This window comes from Protopterus annectens, chromosome 2.part1 (assembly GCF_019279795.1).
Source record: "Protopterus annectens isolate FY-2018-M chromosome 2.part1, PAN1.0, whole genome shotgun sequence".
NCBI classification, from domain to species: domain Eukaryota; kingdom Metazoa; phylum Chordata; order Ceratodontiformes; family Protopteridae; genus Protopterus; species Protopterus annectens.
In genome coordinates, this window is record NC_056729.1 from 1,428,033,656 (window position 1) to 1,428,052,088 (window position 18,433).

General features: G+C 45.1%; 1 protein-coding gene across 2 annotated transcripts in view; it reads left to right on the forward strand.

Annotated features, from left to right (window-relative positions):
• The window catches only part of FAM193A (family with sequence similarity 193 member A), a 2,395,037-nt gene that overhangs the window by 311,621 nt on the left and 2,064,983 nt on the right, over positions 1-18,433 (forward strand). For both annotated transcript variants that reach the window (XM_044062897.1, XM_044062898.1), the window contains one exon: positions 10,633-10,878. In XM_044062897.1, the coding sequence (XP_043918832.1) occupies positions 10,633-10,878 (246 nt within the window). The remainder of the gene's footprint in view (positions 1-10,632; positions 10,879-18,433) is intronic.

Here is an 18,433-nt window from a genome sequence, read left to right on the forward strand (position 1 = left end):
TGTCAGAAAATGTCTCTGACAGGTGGGCACACTAGCTGTGTTTATTGTTTAGGGGCTGTACACCTGCAGGACTCCTGCTCTATCTGTCATGCATTTAGTCCAAGGGTTGTGCAGGAGCACAAAAACAAATTAATCCTTTGAGGATTATTGAAACCACAGGATTCCCCGGCTAAATGTTCTCAGCCAGTGAAATCCTCTAAGTCTGTCAAGCCGTCGGCTCCATCCTCGGAACCAACTCCTGGGCTTGAACAACCAAGTTGGTTAGTGCTGACTAGCATCGACAAGTCAATTCCTCCCTCTGCTCCAACTGCTACCTCGCAGCTGTCTCGGAGTCACAAGCAAGCAAGGTCTCCTTCATTGGAGCCGATCCGCTCGATGCCACAGTCACCCTTATTAGGAAGTGAACTCAGTCATCGCTCTTCATCCCACTCCTTTCGATGTTCATCGTGTTTCACTGTTGCAGTCATAACACTTGAGTTATCCTGCTGGCAGGCTACCTGCAGTCGGCCTGAATTCCAAAGTCCTGGTCCGGTGTCGGTTGCTGTCGCCTCTTCCCTGACGTCAGTGCGCCAGGGGTATAAAAGATGCAGCCGACGCCATTTTCTTCAGTCTTTCTTGCCGCACGGTGCCCGAAGCAAAAACAGTTCAAGTGCCGGTCAGCCAACTCCTGAGATTTTCAAATCCGAATTTCAGAACCGAAGTCTTCATTAAAGCTAAGTACCCCGTTGGGGAAATGTTTTTCTTGCTCCAGACCGATGTCAGAAAAAGTTAATTGTATTTCTTGTGGGAAGCAAATACCTCATAAGGATTTTCACTCTTACTGTATTCCTTGCCTAGGCCCTGACCGCAACATTTCTAGCTGTCGGTTTTGTGCTAGATTTAACCAACACCCTATTAAGCGTCGGTTCGATTTTGCATTTCATTACTTTGGCCGAAGATTTAATTATATAATGCTGTCGGAACAGCCGATGACCAGAGTTTACAAAAAAGGATAGGCATCCGAGGTACAAAACTGACGACGAGGCTTCCGTTAGGTGGTTCACCGGTTCTCAGTGAGGCGCTTTCGCAGCCCCTGGCGCCCGCTACCTCAGAGCCACAGGCCACTTCCGACTCCCATGTGTAGCCGACTGGGCCTCTGGATACTCAAGGTATTGGACACTCGGAAATCATTCCCTCAGATGGGTCCGGAGCTGCTGAGCAGGCATCTGCTTCTGAGGGTGTCTTCAGACCTACACAGTTATATGTTAAACCATCTTCAGCTTCAAAGACAAAGACTAAAGCAGCTCTAAAGACAAAGAAACAAGTACAGCATTCTCCTACTCAAACTTCCATGCCTAAAAAACAGGTGCTTAAAATGGCCGAAGACCTAATTACTTTGATCAGGGGTTCCCATCCCCCTCCTGATAAGAGGCCTAGGCAAGAGACAGAATATGATTCTTCTGATCAGATTTCTATTTCCTCTGATTCCTCTTCTAAACAGGATAATTTTATTCCTCCCCATGAGGACTCTGATGCTGACGAATCCATTCCCTCAGCCTCACCTCGTGAGGATTATTCTTTTGGGGAAACCCTGCATACCATGAGGGAGCATTTCCACAGGGAGAGCCAAGATTACTCTGAATCTAAGAAAAAGGCTCAAGAGTCTTTCTGCTACTTCTCAGCACAGACCCCTCGCTATTCTACCTGTTCTAGACATTGTAGATGATGTATTTTCTGAGTCCGGCCTGTCCCCTGACTCTCTACCCCCTGCACCTGCTGAGCCAGACAGATACTACAGGGTCCCGGATTCTCATAAATTCCTATATAAAAACCCCGCTGCTGACCCAGAAACTATATCTCAGGGTCCCAAAGGGGTCAAAGCTTCCACTGCAAAAAACCCTGTCCCCTCTGATAGGGATTCTAGGGCATTGGACAGATGGGGGGGGGGGTAGTTTACACTTCTGCTACCTTGGCTATAAGGGCTTTAAATTGTCAGTTTCATATGCTTAAATATCAGCAATACTTAATGTCACTGCTTAAACAGAAAATGTTGACATTCTGAATGTTCAGAGAACAAAGAAATGCAGGATTTATTGCATGCAGCTGAACAAGTGGGAAAGCATACTTTGCAATGTGGTTATGATTCACTGGAGACTTCTTGCAGGGCCGCTGTTACAGGTTCTGTTGTTAGAAGGCATGCTTGGTTAAAGGAACAGAATCTGCCTGATCATGTTAAAGCAAAATTATTAGATGCCCCATCACAGCATGATACTTTGTTTGGTGCTAAAGCAGAAAAGGTGTTGAAGAAAATGGAGGATAAAGTGAAATCCATGCAGAAAGTTAAGGATTTCTTACAGGTACAGCCACCCAGATTTAGCAGGAACCGGCCTTCTAAAAATTGGTCCTTTCCAGTGTCAGACAGACCACAAAGAGGCAGATACAGACGTCCCAGAGGCAGCTCTCAGGCCCAAGGCTCATACAGGCCTAAACAATGGGGTGTTCCTACCTCCAAAGACGGAGAAGGCAAATCACAACCTTACAAGAAACAGTCCCAATGACTTTCCTCTGCCAGATCCAAGCACTTTTCTTTTGGCAGCCCCCTTAGGGGGAAAACTAGCACTTTTTTCATCAAATTGGCAAATGGTTACCCAGGATAAATGGGTCTTGAACGTAGTGTCCCAAGGCTACAGGTTCCATTTTTACACCCTACCAAGGGCAAAAGGTATGCCAGACCTGCCACACAATCAATGGGCAGAGGCACAAAAGCAAATTACAGCCCTCATGTACATGAGGGCCATTCAACAAGTACCACAACAAGAGCAGGGGCAAGGATTTTCCTCCAGACTTTTCTTAGTGCCCAGAAAGGACAAAGCTTAGAGACCAATACTGGACCTGTCTATACTAAACACGTTTCTGGAGGTTCCAAAATTCAAGATGTTGACTCTGCAGCAGCTACTGCCCATGCTGGGCAAGAAGGCTTAGCTCGTAACTTTGGACCTAAAGGAGGCATACCTGCATGTCCCAATCAGACAATCTTGCAGAAGATACCTCAGATTCATAGCTGGCTCAATGCACTACCAATTCTTTGCACTGCCCTTTGGCTTATCTACTGCGCCCAGGGTCTTCACAAAATGCCTGGCACCAGTAATTGCATTTTGCAGACAGAGGAATTCAGATATATCCCTGCTTGGACGATTGCCTTATTCAAGCAGAGAACAAAGACATTCTTCTAAAGCATCTGCCGTTTGTAAAAAGATTACTAATTTGCCTAGGGTACACAGTAAACGAAAAGAAATCAAAACTAGTACCCTCTCAAGAGATAATATTCCTGGGTGCAAGCTTAAATACAACTGCCCAGATGACTTCTCACGCCAGACAAACAAAAGCAACTGACTTCTTACTTCAAAAAGTTGGCAACAAAGACCCAGTTATCTGCAAGGAAAATCATGCAGGCTTTGGGTTTCATGGCATCCTGCATTCTACTAATTCCATATGCCAGACTGCATATGAGGAAACTACAATGGTATCTAAAAAGTGTTTGGACTCAGCATTGCCACAGCCTGGAGACAGTAATTACCCTCATTCCCTGTCTGCAACAGGAGTTTCGATGGTGGGCACAGGCCTGTCACCACAACAAGGGTCTGCCATTCACTTTACACACAGCCAGACAGACACTGACAATGGGTGCATCAGCATATGCCTGGGGGCCCATATGGCAGGGAAATGTATTCAGGGCACATGGCCTGCAAGCCAGATGCATCTTCACATCACTCAAAAAGAGATGCTAGCTGTTCTGAATGCCCTGACCGCTTTCAAGGATCTACTTCAACCAGGACAGCTACCGATAGACAGACCATACTACGGTCATGTGGTACATAAACAAGCAGGGAGGAACACATTCCTACCCCCTCTGCAGACAAGCAATGACCATATGGGACACAGCATTGACTTATCAAGTTCACCTGCAAGCACAATTCCTGCCAGGAAAAACAAATACTCTGGCAGACGAACTAAGCAGAAGCCTCATGGATCCCCACGAGTGGAAACTGGATCTACAAGTCTTCAGCAAGATAACAAGGAAATGGGGATGCCCAGACATAGATCTATTTGCCTCCCCTCACAACTGCCAATTACAGAGATTTTGCACAAGGATTTATCACAAACAAGCATTGAGAGTGGACGCCCTATCCTTCAGCTGGAAAAATCTAACAGTATATGCCTTTCCTTCACTGCCTCTCCTTCCCTGGGTACTCCTAAAGGTCAGACAAGAGAAGCCAAAAATGATACTGATTGCACCAGACTGGCCACGCCAGCACTGGTACCCTATCCTAAAGAGCTTGTCTCAAGGTCCAGCATGGATATTGCCTCAAACTTCTCACTTGCTGACCCAACAAAACAATCAGATCCTGCACAGCCAACTCAGGACCTTAAATCTGGCAGCATGGTGGATAATGTAGCCATTCAGAACACTCCTCTTTCAAAAGCTGTTATGGATGTTATCTTGAAGGCAAGGAGGCCCAGTACCAGAAAATCTTATGCAGAAAAATGGAAGAGATTCTGTGCTTGGAACCAGGAACAAGGCATTGGCACTTATGTACCAAATCTCCCTCAGATTTTACAATACCTAACTGAGATGCTGGACAAAGGCCTTTCCTTTTCATCAATTAAGATTCATGCCTCAGCCATTTCAGCCCATTGCAATACGGAACCACCTCTGTTTTCTTATCCTTTAATAAGGCAGTACCTCAGAGGGGCCAAAAACATCAGGCCTCCAAGGAGAGCACCAATTCCGGCATGGGACCTCAATTATGTCTTGGAAAAACTCACACTGCCTCCTTTTGAGCCAGCCTCAACAGCTGATATAAAATTCTTATCCTGGAAAACAGCTCTGCTCCTAGCAATAACCTCTGCAAGACGAATCTCTGAGTTACAAGCACTCATGGCTGTGGAACCTTATATCATTTTTCATCCAGACCAGGTTTCTCTGAGGACAAACCCAACATTTATGCCTAAGGTGTGTCCAGTGTGGCCCTCAACCAAACCATTCACTTGCCTACTTTTTATCCAAACCCACAGAACAAGGGTGAGAAAATTCTGCATTCTTTGGACGTACACAGGCAGCTACCCTTCTACGTGGACAGAACGAAAGCTTTCAGAAAGACTGAGCAACTTTTAGTGTCATATGCTGCAGGATCACAAGGAAAGGCCATCTCAAAACAGACCATTTCTAAATGGATAAGCCATTGCATCCGTTTCTGCTATTATCAGCATGGCAAATCAGTGCCTAAGGGCATTGGGCCTCATTCTACCAGAGCAACAACCACTTCAGCTGCCTTCTTCAGAGGAGTACCAACGAAAGACATCTTAGAGGCTGCAACTTGGAGTTCAGTGCACACTTTTACAAAGCACTACCACTTACCTCTTTACTCTGAATCCAGAGCAGGCTTTGTCACTGCAGTTCTGCAGGGCCTCATAGCCTGTCCTAATCTTATTTAGCCCAGCCACCCATCCTCAGCTTTGGGATTCAACCCAAGAGTAGTGACTGCAACAGTGAAACACGATGAACATAGTACAGTTGTGTACCTACCATAAATGTAGATGTTCGAGTGTATGCACTGTTGCAGTCCAGGTTACCCTCCCACTGTCCCCCTTTCTTTTGCTGGGGTGTATCTGTACTTCTCTATTCTATACAACCTATGTGGTATATTTGCTTGTAGATGAAGGAAATGTTTCTTTACTGCATGTATGTTTATTGGTATAATATATTTAGCCTACCCTTTTGGGTCACCTGACATCTGGGGCAAGAAAAACTGAAGAAAATGGCGTCGGCTGCATCTTTTATACCCCTGGCGCACTGACGTCAGGGAAGAGGTGACAGCAGCCGACGCCGGACCAGGACTTTGGAATTCAGGCCGACTGCGGGTAGCTTGCCAGCAGGATAACCAAAGAGTAATGACTGCAACAGTGAATACACCCGAACATCTACATTTATGGTAGGTACACAACTGTACTTTATTCAAGTTTCAAAACTGCTAGAAAAAAAAGCCATTCAGGAAGTCCCCGCAGACCAACTAGGATCCGAAACTTACTCAAGATTCTTTTTAGTACCAAAAAAAGACGGGACTGGAGACCAATACTGGATCTCAGCAGATTGAAAAATCTGTACAAAAAGTGAAGTTCCAGATGGTAACACTGCAGTCCATTCTCCCTTTTCTGGGTCAGGACAACTGGATGTGCTCCATAGATCTTCAGGATGCATACTACTCTATCAAAATAGACAGACGTTCCAGGAGATTTCTTTGCTTCCGGGTAGGGGCCAGTCATTACCAGTTCAGAGCTCTGCCCTTTGGTCTCACCACAGCCCCCAGGGTGTTCACCAAATGTATGGCAGTAGTCATGGCTCTCCTGAGACGTCAAGGATTCCAGGTGTTTCCCTATCTAGATGACTGGCTCCTAAGTGCTACCACCAGGCATCAACTCTTGGAGCCACGGGATTATACATTATCAACCTGCACCCAAGTAGGCAATTCAGTAAATTTCAAAAAATCTGCCTTGTTGCCCTGTCAATCTGTTACATATATAGGAGCAGAATTAAACACAAAACAGATGTTTGCAAGGTTACCTCAGGAAAGAGTTTTCTCTATTCGCCAACAAGTGTCATTTCTAATGCAGAGCAGAAAGGTCCAACTCAGACATGTCCTGCAAGGTCTAGGCTCCATGGCAGCTGGTATTCTTCTTGTACCATTAGCACGTTACCACATGAGAGTCCTTTCAGGAACTACCCATGTCTCACATGATCCTGATTACAGAAACATGCAAAAGACACCTCTCTTGGTGGATTGTCTCCCCTCTGGTGACTCAGGGCAGACCTTTCATTTAACCCCCTCCGATTGCATTGCTACAGTGACCACGGACGCCTCCCTGATAGGGTGGGGGGGACATTATCTAGGCAGGACAGTCCAAGGCATGTGGCAACCTCACGAGTACCATCTGCATATCAATGTCCTAGAGATGAGAGCGGTGTTCCTTGTGTTTCATGCTCTTCAAGACTCTCTTCCGTCCAGGACTATTGCGAACCAGACAGACAACGTGTCAGTTGTGTGGTACATCAACAAGCAGGGCGGGACCAGGTCCTACCCCTTGTGTTGAGAAGCCCTCTGGCTATGGCAATGGGCGATTTTCCTCCCAACGTTTCCTGACAGCAACACGCATCCCTGGGAAATCCAACATAATAGCGGAGAGGCTCAGCAAGGCTATCCTCATGCCTCACAAGTGGTCTCTGAATCAGGAAGTTGCGGACCTTATCTTCGCAAATGGGGCCAGCCTTGCTGCGATCTATTTGCCACCCCCCTCAACAACAAATGCAGCAGCTACTTCTCCCTGCTTCCTCCTCCAGGTCAAACTCCCAGGGACGGTCTAGTCCACGATTGGCCTCAAGGACTCCTTTATGCATTTCCCCGTTTTCCCCTAATTCCAAGACTCATACAGAAAGCAAAATTGTTGGGTTGCAAAATGATCCTTATTGCACCCTATTGGCCTCGACAGATATGGTTTCCGTTCCTGCACCTCCACCTTCTAGACCAGCCTTGGGTTCTGGACCCATTGCCAAATCTGTTGATTCATCAGTCAGGCGGGTTACATCAGTCCCTTCAGACTCTCAAGCTCACAGCTTGGTTTCTCCACTTCCTACCTTAGCCAGGCTTCCAAGTATCTCCCCAGCAGTTTGTGATATTACTGTTTCCTCCCATAAGTCAACTACTAGAAAGACTTATGCTAACAAATGGAAAAGATTTTCTTACTAGGCAGAATCTAGAAAGTTAGACTCCTTTTCAGCCCCAGTCCATCAAATTCTAGAATTTCTAGCAGAGCTTTTTCAGTTGGGTGTGGCTGCTGCTACCATCAGCGTACAATTGGCTGCCATATCTAATTTTCATATTGGAATTCTTAATTCTAGCATAATGTCTCATAAGCTCTGCAAAGCCTTCATGAGAGGAACATCTCTTCTTAGACTCCCAGTGAGGGATCCACCTCCTCCTTGGGACCTCAATTTAGTTTTGATTTCTTTGATTCTGCCTCCCTTTGAACCAGCAGCTTCATGTCCCTTAAAATGTATTTCTTGGAAAATACTTTTTCTGGTTGCTATTACCTCAGCTAGACTCGTTTCAGAACTCCAAGCACCCTGTGTTCGTCCTCCATATATGGTGTTTCACAAAGATAAGAGTTTTTCTGAGAACCAACCCATCCTTCATACCAGAAGTCTGTTCAGAAAACAATTTAAATCAATCCATTGATGTCCCTGTCTTTTTTCCCAATCATAGCAACAAGGCAGAATACAGTCTTCACCAACTGGATGTGTACAGGCAATTACGTTTTTACCTCCATAGGACCAAAGAGCTAAGAAAGTCTGACCAATTATTTCTCTCCTATGCTCACAATAAGCAAAGCCTTCCAGTTTCTAAGGTGACCTTTATCTAAATGGTTATCTGACACCATTGCCTTTATTTATCAGTTAAGACATAAACATCTACCAGCAAAACCGAAATGTCATTCTACTAGAGCATTAGCCACTTCTATAGCCTTTCAGTCTAAATTGCCCATAGACTCAATTTGTGCAGCTGCCACTTGGGCAAACCCTCATACCTTTATCTCTCATTACAAAGTGGATGTGGTCTCCCAGAGCAGGGCTTCCTTTGGTTCCACTGTTCTGAAGAATCTGTTCCAATGAGCCACCTGGGGTCTTTAGGTGCTAGGGATGCTGTCCCAAACATCAAGAATGAAGGCGAGACTGCACAACTTAACATAAAGAAGTTATGTACCTACCAATAACGTTCCATGTTTGTTGTCCTTCATCTCGTTTACCTTCTTGCGTCTCCCCCTCCTTCCCCCTTCCTGGAGGATTGAGAGGAGTTCACTATGGTTTCACTGTCTGATTTCCTATTTCTTGGTTCACATGCCAGGTAATTTTATGACAGTTTACTCTGAACTTTTATTTTGGTAAATCAGTTTTAGGTTACTGGTTACTTTGTCTAGTGTGCGCTATCTCAAACGAGATCTGGGTAGCTGACGCTGGGCATTCTGGGATAAGGGTTAGCCTCGAGCTATAGAAGTAGGCCGAGTCAGAACCGAGGATCGGCTCCAAACCCAAACAACAAGAAGGAAGGCAAGATGAAGGACAACTAACATGGAACGTTATGGTAGGTACATAACTTCTTTTTCCACTATATTCACCATTCATCTGACCTATAATTGAGTACAACCCTTTGGTGTGTACCTAACTAGGCACATCCAACAATTGGAACATCCACAGAGGTTCCTTATTAAAGGAATATAGGGTCCTATGCAGACTGCCTCAAAGCCCTGTCATTGTATTTTGTCTCCTGCAGGCTGTTGAGGGGAGAACTCTAACTGGTGTATAAGGCATTGTAGGCCTCCCACTCTGATGGACCTTTTGCATATCTGCAAAACAAACAGTACCAGAATTCCCCATTCTAAAGACTTAAACCTTGCTTGTGATGTAAATAGGAACAGCTGGAGAGACAGATATGTATCTTAGAGAGTACCCATTCTCTGGAACAGGCTTCCCATCCATGTGAAGCGGAGTTCCTCCCTAACCCCAAATCAGCTGTAACTTGGACATTGGATGGGGAACATGAAATTCATCCCTGGTTTTGTTACCTGTCTCTCTAATGGACACAAGCAGCCTATAATGGTTAATCTCTCAGGCCCCTACTTGTAAATGTTTCACCTCCCATGTCCTTGCTTACACTTATCAGTGGTACCAAAACTTGTCAGAGACTTAGGATACATGGCTAGGCTTAAAAAGGCCCTAGTGTTCATTAGCCTAGTACACAGCTGTGAACCTACAAACCTATCAGTACGGCAACATTGACTGCAAAGAGTAGATACACATGTATCTCACTTATAATTGTAGCTGTTCAAGTAGAACAATGTTGCAGTACATACTCCCATTCTCCGCCCCTGTATCTGCTGACTACTTGTCTCCCCCTTGATGGGTGACAGGGGTTAAAGGAGGCTTTCTTCAGATCGTCCTCTTACCTGCATCATCCCGTCTGCCTCCTATATTTTTTTCCCCACCTCTTTCTCACTTAAATTTAGTGAACTGTTGAGGTTGTGCTGTCTTCAGACATCAGACTGCCCATTCACTGCTTAGAAAGACACAAAGATGGCATTGACTCCACCTTTCTTATACCCTGACATCCAGACATCTGTTGACTAGGGATGATGTAAAAACACTGGAAATTGGGCTGGTCGCAAGCTTCTTCATGGCAGGAAGATGCAAGAATCAGTACTACAGCATCGATCTACTTGAACATCTACAATTATGGTAAGTGGAACACAGCTGTACTTTATGGTGAATCTGCTCACATTTTCCTCATGCATTCGTACTTAGGTTTTTGCTGTCAGATGTGAAAATGAGAATGAGAGGTGAAAACTAGCTTAGGACTATTGAGATGATGAAGGCTGCAGGTAACTGGGACCTCTTGTAGAATGACTGTACATAGGGTTCCCTTTTGTTGCCCTCAGTGATGTTTATAGCAAGTATGAAGGCTGTGCATAATATGTATTTATAGGTTTACAGAAATGGGTAAATTACTAAGAACATAAAGTTGTAGTTTTTATTTTAAATCACAGACCCCATTCACGTTTGGCTTGGGCCAGCGAGCACCTTACACAACAGGAGAACATTGCCTCCTTTGTAGAAGTGAACGGAAAGATTCACTTATCTCAGAGAATGGAACTACAAACTCCAACAAAATAGCACTTTCCACATCTCCCAAAGTGAACAGTATGCTACATCTTCCCTTGTGGGTGTGTCCAGACTGCCGAAGAACAGTTGAAAAAGAGGAAAGGCAAGCAACACTAGAGCAGCCTGTTCTGGTAAGACTTTACATTCGGATAATGTATAGATTGTATGTCTGAACTGTATTTGTAAAGCAGTTATACTAAGTTTAAGTGAGTTACTATGTGTACTGCATACATATGGACCAGCTTACTGAAGCTGCACGTATGTTCTTTATGAATATCCTAGAATGTCATAATTTTCATATATTTTAATTCACATGAAGCGTGCATGCATATTATTAGTTACTGGTTCTGTTATTCAGTGTGAGATTGCTCCTATCTGACTTCCTTGAGGTGGTAGGTAGTTGTTTGCTGGTGCTCACTTTACATACGACTGAAATGGAACTGTTTTCTGTCTTCTGAAGAAAGGGTGGGACAGGTTTTTTTTGTTGGCTTTTCACTGATTGCTTTTTCTTTGAGATGTGTTGACTTTATAGTGGTGATGATAAAAAGGTGTACGAGAGTTTGCACCTCCCTTGAGTGTGTTTTTTTTTGGGGGGGGGGGGCTTTAATTTTTTTCTTATAACCTGACCAGTTCACACTTGTATTTTTAGTGTATGCGCATTCAGAGGTTTTGCTATGATCAGTAAGTTATTGAGTAGTTGTCATAAGAGTTGTATAGATGTTCTTCGTGTTTCACTGTTGCAGTCATTACATTTGGGTTATCTGCTTGCAGGTAGCCCCCATTCGGCCTGATTAACAAAGTCTTGGGTCCTGCGTCGGTTGCTGTCCCTTCTTCCATGATGTCAGGGATATAAAACATGCAGCCGATGCCATTACATCAGTGTTTCTTGCTGTGCGGTGCCAGAAGCAGAAGCAGTTCGCAACTGCTGGTCGGCCGACTCCTGAAATTTTCGTTTTCGAGTTTCAGAACCGAAGTCTTCAACTAAAGCTAAGTACCCCATTGGGGAAACTTTTTCTTGCTCCTTACCGATGTCAGTAAAAGTTAATAATTGCATTACTTGTGGAAAGCAAATACCTGATAAAGATTTTCATTCGTACTGTATTCCTTGCCTAGGACCTGACCACAACGTATCTTGCTGTCGGTTTTGTGCTTTATTTAATCAGCGCACTATCCGTCGTCAGTATATTTTCGCCTCTAAATATTTCGGTTCTCTGTTTAATTATCCAGAAATGTTGCTTAGCCATCCGACTACCGGGATTCCGAAAAAACGCAAAGATAAAGACAGAGACGGGCCGCCGAGGTCCAAAACTGCCAATGATGCTTCTCCTAAGCCAGTCGCCAGTGAGGCGCTTTCGCAGCCCCTGATAACCTCTACTTCTGATTCCCAGGCCTCTACTGAGACCCATTCGGAGTACGGTATGCTGCGAGATGCTTCATGGAACCTGCGGATGTCTCTACCTTGGATGGATCCAGAGTCACTGTGCAGGCACTGGCTTCTGAGGGTGTATTCAGGCCTATGGACTTGCATATTAAACTGACGCCTCCTTCACTTAGGCCTAAATCTCGAACCATGCCTAAAAAAATGACACCCAGGCCACATGCTCAGGCCTCTTTGCCTAAAAAACAAATGATAAGAATGGCTGAATATTTAATAACTCTAATCAGGTGTAGCCAACCCCACCTTTCTAAGAGGCCTAGGACCAAAGTTGTTTATGAATCTTCTGACCAGGATTCTGTTTCTGATTCTTCTGATGATCTGGATTTGCCCTTTTCTACTTATGAGGATTCTGATGCAGAGGACTCCATTCCCTCTGCTTCCCCTCCAGAGGATTTTTCTTTTGGGGAAACCTTGTATACCCTAAGGGAGCATTTTCACTGGGAAAGCCAGGATTTTTCTGATTCAAAAGAGAGGCTTAGGGATTTCTTACTCCTACCTCAGCGTAGGCCTTTAGCTATTCCTCCTGTACTAGACATTGTTGATGATGCTTTTTCGGAATCTAGTTTGGCCCCTGATTCCTTGCCTCCTGCTCCCAGAAAACCTGACAGGTATTACAGGGTCCCTGAGTCCCACAAGTTCCTTTTTAAAAATCCTATTGCAGATCTAGACTATTTCACAGGGGGCCCAAGGGCATTAAGGCTTCTACTGCTAAAAATCCTACCCCTTCTGATAGAGTCTCCATGGCGCTGGATAGATGGGGTAAGAAGGTTTACACTTATGCAACCTTGGCCATTAGGGCTTTAAACTGCCAGTTTCATATGTTAAAGTATCAGCAACATGTTATTAGATTGCTTAAACAGAAAATGATGTTGATTCCTGACTGTGTGGAAAATAAAGAATTGCAGGATTTAATGCATTCTTCTTTACAAGTTGGAAAACATACTTTGCAATGTGGTTTTCATTCATTAGAGGCCTCTTGCAGGGCTGCTGTTATTGGGTCTGTGCTCAGAAGGCGTGCTTGATTAAAGGAGCAGTCTTTGCCAGATCATGTTAAAGCTAAATTGTTGGATGCTCCCTTAAATCAGGACCGCCTGTTTGGCAACAAGGCTGAGGAAGTTCTTAAGATGGAAGATAAAGCTAAATCTATGCAAACTGTTAAATATTTCTTACAAGTTCAGCCTCCTATATTTAGTAGGCACTGGCCCTCTAAGAATTGGTCCTTTCCAGCCCCTTCCAGGTCTTCTCAAGCCAAACCCAGACACAGAAAAAGCCCCAGGTTTCAGTCCCAGGGGACACACAGGACTAAGCAGTGGGGGACTCCACTTCCAAATCTGGGAGTAATAAGACTCCCCCCTATGGTAAACTGTCTCAATGACTTCCGTTTAAAATTTCCAAGCACTTATCAACTGACTGCCCCTTTGGGGGGAAAGATTGCTCTTCATTGCAAAGAACTGGGAACTCATTACCCAGGACAAATGAGTTTTAAATATAGTGTCCCAGGGATACAGATTTCACTTCCACACGTTGCCAACACCAAGCGGGTGGCCGGACCTACCCCCAAATCAGTGGGCAGAGGCCCAAAAACAAGTACTTTCTCTCAAGTATGGGGGCTATTCAGTTGGTGCCGGAAGAGGAAAAGGGACAAGGCTTCTACTTGAGACTTTTCCTGGTGCCCAGAAAAGACAATTCATGGCGTCCTATCTACTCTAAACACCTTTTTGGAAATTCCAAAATTCAAGATGCTGACTCTTCACCAGTTACTGCCTATGCTAGGCAAAGATGCCTGGTTGGCAACACTAGATTTAAAAGAAGCATACCTGCACATCCCAATCAGGGAATCTTGCAGAAAATACCTCGATTCAAAGCAGGCTACATGCAGTTCTCTGCACTGCCGTTTGGCTTATCTGCTGCAGCCAGGGTATTCACAAAGTGCCTAGTTCCAGTTATTGCATTTTGCAGGCAAAGAAATATTCAAATATACCCATACCTGGACAATTGTCTAATTCAGGCAGAATGCCAGGGCATACTTTTGAATCATCTGGCCTTTGTACAAAGGGTTCTAACTTGTCTGGGGTGCACTGTAAACGAAAAGAAATCACACCTGGTACCCTGTCAACAAATTATATTCCTGGGAGCAAGTTTGAATACAACTTCCCAGATGGCTTACCTCACACCAGAGAAACAAATTAATTTGACAACCTACTTCAAACAAGTGGCCACAAAAACCCTGCTATCTGCAAGAGAAATACTGCAAGCCTTGGGGTTCATGGCCTTCTGCATTCTTCTAATTCCGTATGTAAGACTGCATATGAGGAAACTACAGTGGTATCTAAAAAGCCTATGGTGTCAACATTCTCGGGATCTAAAAGCAATGATTACTATCATACCTTGCCTACGCCTAGAATTCCTTTGGTGGGCAGAGGCCTGCTGCCAAAACAAGGGACTACCTTTCGCACCACACTCTGCCGCCCAAACAACAGACGCATCAGACTATGCATGGGGGGCTCACCTGGCAGGGAAGTGCATTCCGGGCAAATGGGAACCTAAGTCAAATGCACCTACGTATCAGTCAAAAAGAAATGTTAGCTGTACAAAATGCTCTGACAGCCTTCAAGGACCACATTCTTCCAGGACAACTTTTGGTAAAGACGGACAACACCACTGTTATGTGGTACATAAACAAGCAGGGGGTACACATTCTTACCCCCTCTGCAGACTAACCATGACATTGTGGAACACAGCCTTGAGCTACCAAGTGCAACTACAAGCTGAATTCCTGCTGGGAAAATTAAATACACTGCAGACGGACTAAGTAGAAACCTCATGGACCCACACGAGTAGAAACTGGAACTAAGGCTTTTCAACATGTTGACAGGCAAATGGGGGAGCCCAGATATAGACCTGTTTGCCTTTCCCCAGAACTACCAATTGGACAAATTTTGCACAAGGACTCCCCACAAGCAAGCCTGAAAAGTGGATGCTCTGTCTTTCATCTGGAGAAACCTATCCGTCTATGCCCCCCCCCCCTCTGCTTTCCAAAGTACTACTAAAATAAAACAAGACAAACTAAAGATGATTTTGATTGCTCCAAACTGGCCACGCCAACACTGGTACCCTTTCCTGCGCAGTGTGTCATGGATGTTCATTGTGCAAACAGCTGCAGTCATAACAGATGGGGTTCTCCTGCCGTCAGGCGGGTCTTCGGTCGGCCGAATTCCAAAGTCTTGGTCCGGCGTCGGTTGTCGTCGCTTCTTCCCTGACGTCAGTGCGACAGGGGTATAAAAGAACCAGCCGGCGCCATTTTCTTCAATCTTTCTTGCCGCGCGGTGCCCGAAGCAGAAGCAGTTCGCAAGTGCTGGTTGGCCAGCTCCTGAAATTACAAAAATTTTGCAACCGAAGTCTTCTTGAAAGCTAAGTACCCCGTTGGGGAAACTTTTCTTGCCTCAGACCGATGTCAGACAAAGTTAATAATTGTATTTCATGTGGGAAGCAAATACCACATAAGGATTTTCATTCCCTCTGTATTCCTTGTTTAGGCCCAGACCACAACGTCTCGGTCTGTTGCTTTTGTGCTACATTCAACAAACGCACCATTAAGCGTCAGGCGGAGTTCGCCCAGCATTATTTTGGCAAAAAATTGAACTATATTATGTCGTCGGATACTCCGACTCCAGTTTTGTCTAAAAAGCGCAAAGATAAGGACCGACACACGAGGTCCGCGGCCTCTACCGACACCACGCCAAAGCCGACTACACGTGGTCCGGTTCTCAGCGAGGCGCCTACGCAGCCCCTGACTACCGACGACACTTCATTGGCGGTGTCTCCAGTGCCCGAGGTCGCAGGCTCCTCGGCCGACTACAGATACCGAAGCCACTCTTGGCGTTGAACCTCAAAATGTGGACAGGTCTACCTCCACTCAAAGTGTCTTCAGACTTTCCTCTTCTTTCTCCATCAAGGCTTTCACTAAGTCTAAAGCAGCCATGCACTCTAAGAGACAATCTACACAGGGCCCATCTCCAGGCCCCATGCCTAAAAAGCAGATGCTTAAAATGGCTGAGGATTTAATTACTCTTATCAGGGGTTCTCAACCCCCACCGGACAAAAGGCCCAGAGTGGAGGAAGAATCCCCCTCCTCTGATCAGGGCTGCATTATTTCAGAGCACTCTGATGATCAGGAACATTCTTACTCCCCTTTTGAAGACTCTGATGTGGAGGAGTCCATTCCTTCCCCCTTAGGAGGAAAGCTGGCATTATTTTCAAAGAATTGGCATATTGTCACAAAAGACAAATGGATCCTGGACATTATAAACAGAGGTTACAGATTCGATTTTCACACCCTTCCAAAAATGAGAGGCATGCCAAACCTGCCACACAACCAAAGGGCAGAGGCACAAAGGCAAATTACAGATCTCATAGACATGAAAGCTATTCAAGAGGTACCTACGCACGAACAAGGTCAAGGTTTTTATTCCAGGCTATTCCTGGTACCAAGGAAGGGAAAAGATTGGAGACCTATTTTGGACCTGTCCATCCTAAACACATTTCTACTCGTACCAAAATTCAAGATGCTCACTCTACAGCAACTTCTTCCCATGCTGGGCAAGGAGTCTTGGCTGGTAACATTGGACCTCAAGGAGGCATACCTGCATGTCCCAATCGGACAAAATTGCAGAAGATACCTCAGATTTCTTGCAGGTTCAACCCATTATCGATTCTCTGCATTGCCCTTTGGCTTATCTACTGCGCCCAGAGTATTCACGAAATGCCTGGCATCAGTAATTGCCTACTGCAGACTTCAAGGGATACAAATATACCCTTATTTGGACGACTGCATGATCCAAGCGGACAGCAAGCACATTCTTCTGAAACATCTGGCTTATGTAATAATGTTGTTGAGCTCTCTGGATACACAGTCAACAAAAAGAAATCAAGGCTAATACCCTCTCGGAAGATAATTTTCCTGGGTGCCAACTTGGACACAAACACCCAGATGGCCTACCTCACGCCAGAGAAGCAGGGACAACTAACTCAATACTTCAGAGCACTAGCAAATTGCACCAGGCTGACTGCAAGGAAAATCCTGCAGGCTCTGGGATTCATGGCATCTTGCATCTTACTAATCCCATGTGCAAAGCTACATATGAGGAAACTTCAGTGGTACCTGAAAAACATATGGTCTCAACACAGCCACAGTTTGGAAATAATAATACCACTAATTCCATGTCTACAAAAGGAATTTCTGTGGTGGGCTCAAGCATGTCAAACAAACACAGGTCTTCCATTCAGCAAGCCTCAAGCAAATCAAGTCATCACAACAGATGCCTCGGACTACGCCTGGGGCGACATGACAGATCGGTGCATTCAGGGCAAATGGTCCCAAAAAGAAAAGCACCTTCACATCAATCAAAAGGAAATGCTAGCAGTAATAAATGCTATTATAGCTTTCAAGGACCTTCTGCAACCAGGTCAACTATTGATAAGAACGGACAACACCACAGTTATGTGGTGCATAAACAAACCGGGAGGAACACATTCATACCCCTATGCAGACTGGCCATGTCACTTTGGAACATGGCCATGGACTTACAAATTGAACTACAAGCACAGTACTTGCCAGGCAAGGAAAACACGCTGGCAGACCACCTAAGCAGAAATATGACAGATCCACACGAATGGAAGTTGCATCCAAAAGTTTTTGCAGAAATAATCCAAGCATGGGGAAGGCCAGACATAGATCTCTTTGCCTCCCACAAAAATCACCAATTGACAAAATTCTGCTCAAGGATTTTCCATCCAAAGGCCTGGAGAGTGGACGCTCTCTCTTTCAGTTGGACATCAATGACAGTTTATGCCTTCCCACCTCTTCCTCTGCTGCCCAGAGTTCTATTGAAAACCAGAGCAGACAGACCAAAGATGATTCTCATTGCTCCGGACTGGCCAAGACACCAGTGGTACCCACTCCTGAGGAGCCTGACGCATTCACCACCATGGACCCTACCTCTAATGCCTCTTCTTCTGACTCGGCACAACTTCATAACTCTTCACAGCCAGCTAAAAACACTCAATCTAGCCGCATGGAAGATTCCTTAGCATCACAACAGACCCTACTCACCAAGGAGGTGCAGGATGTCATTTTGGAGGCCAGAAGGCCGTCAACTAGAAAAGCTTACTCCGCAAAATGGAAACAGTTTTGTGTCTGGAATGAGAAAAAGGGCCAGGATCCTGGAAAACTGAATTTACCTCGTATA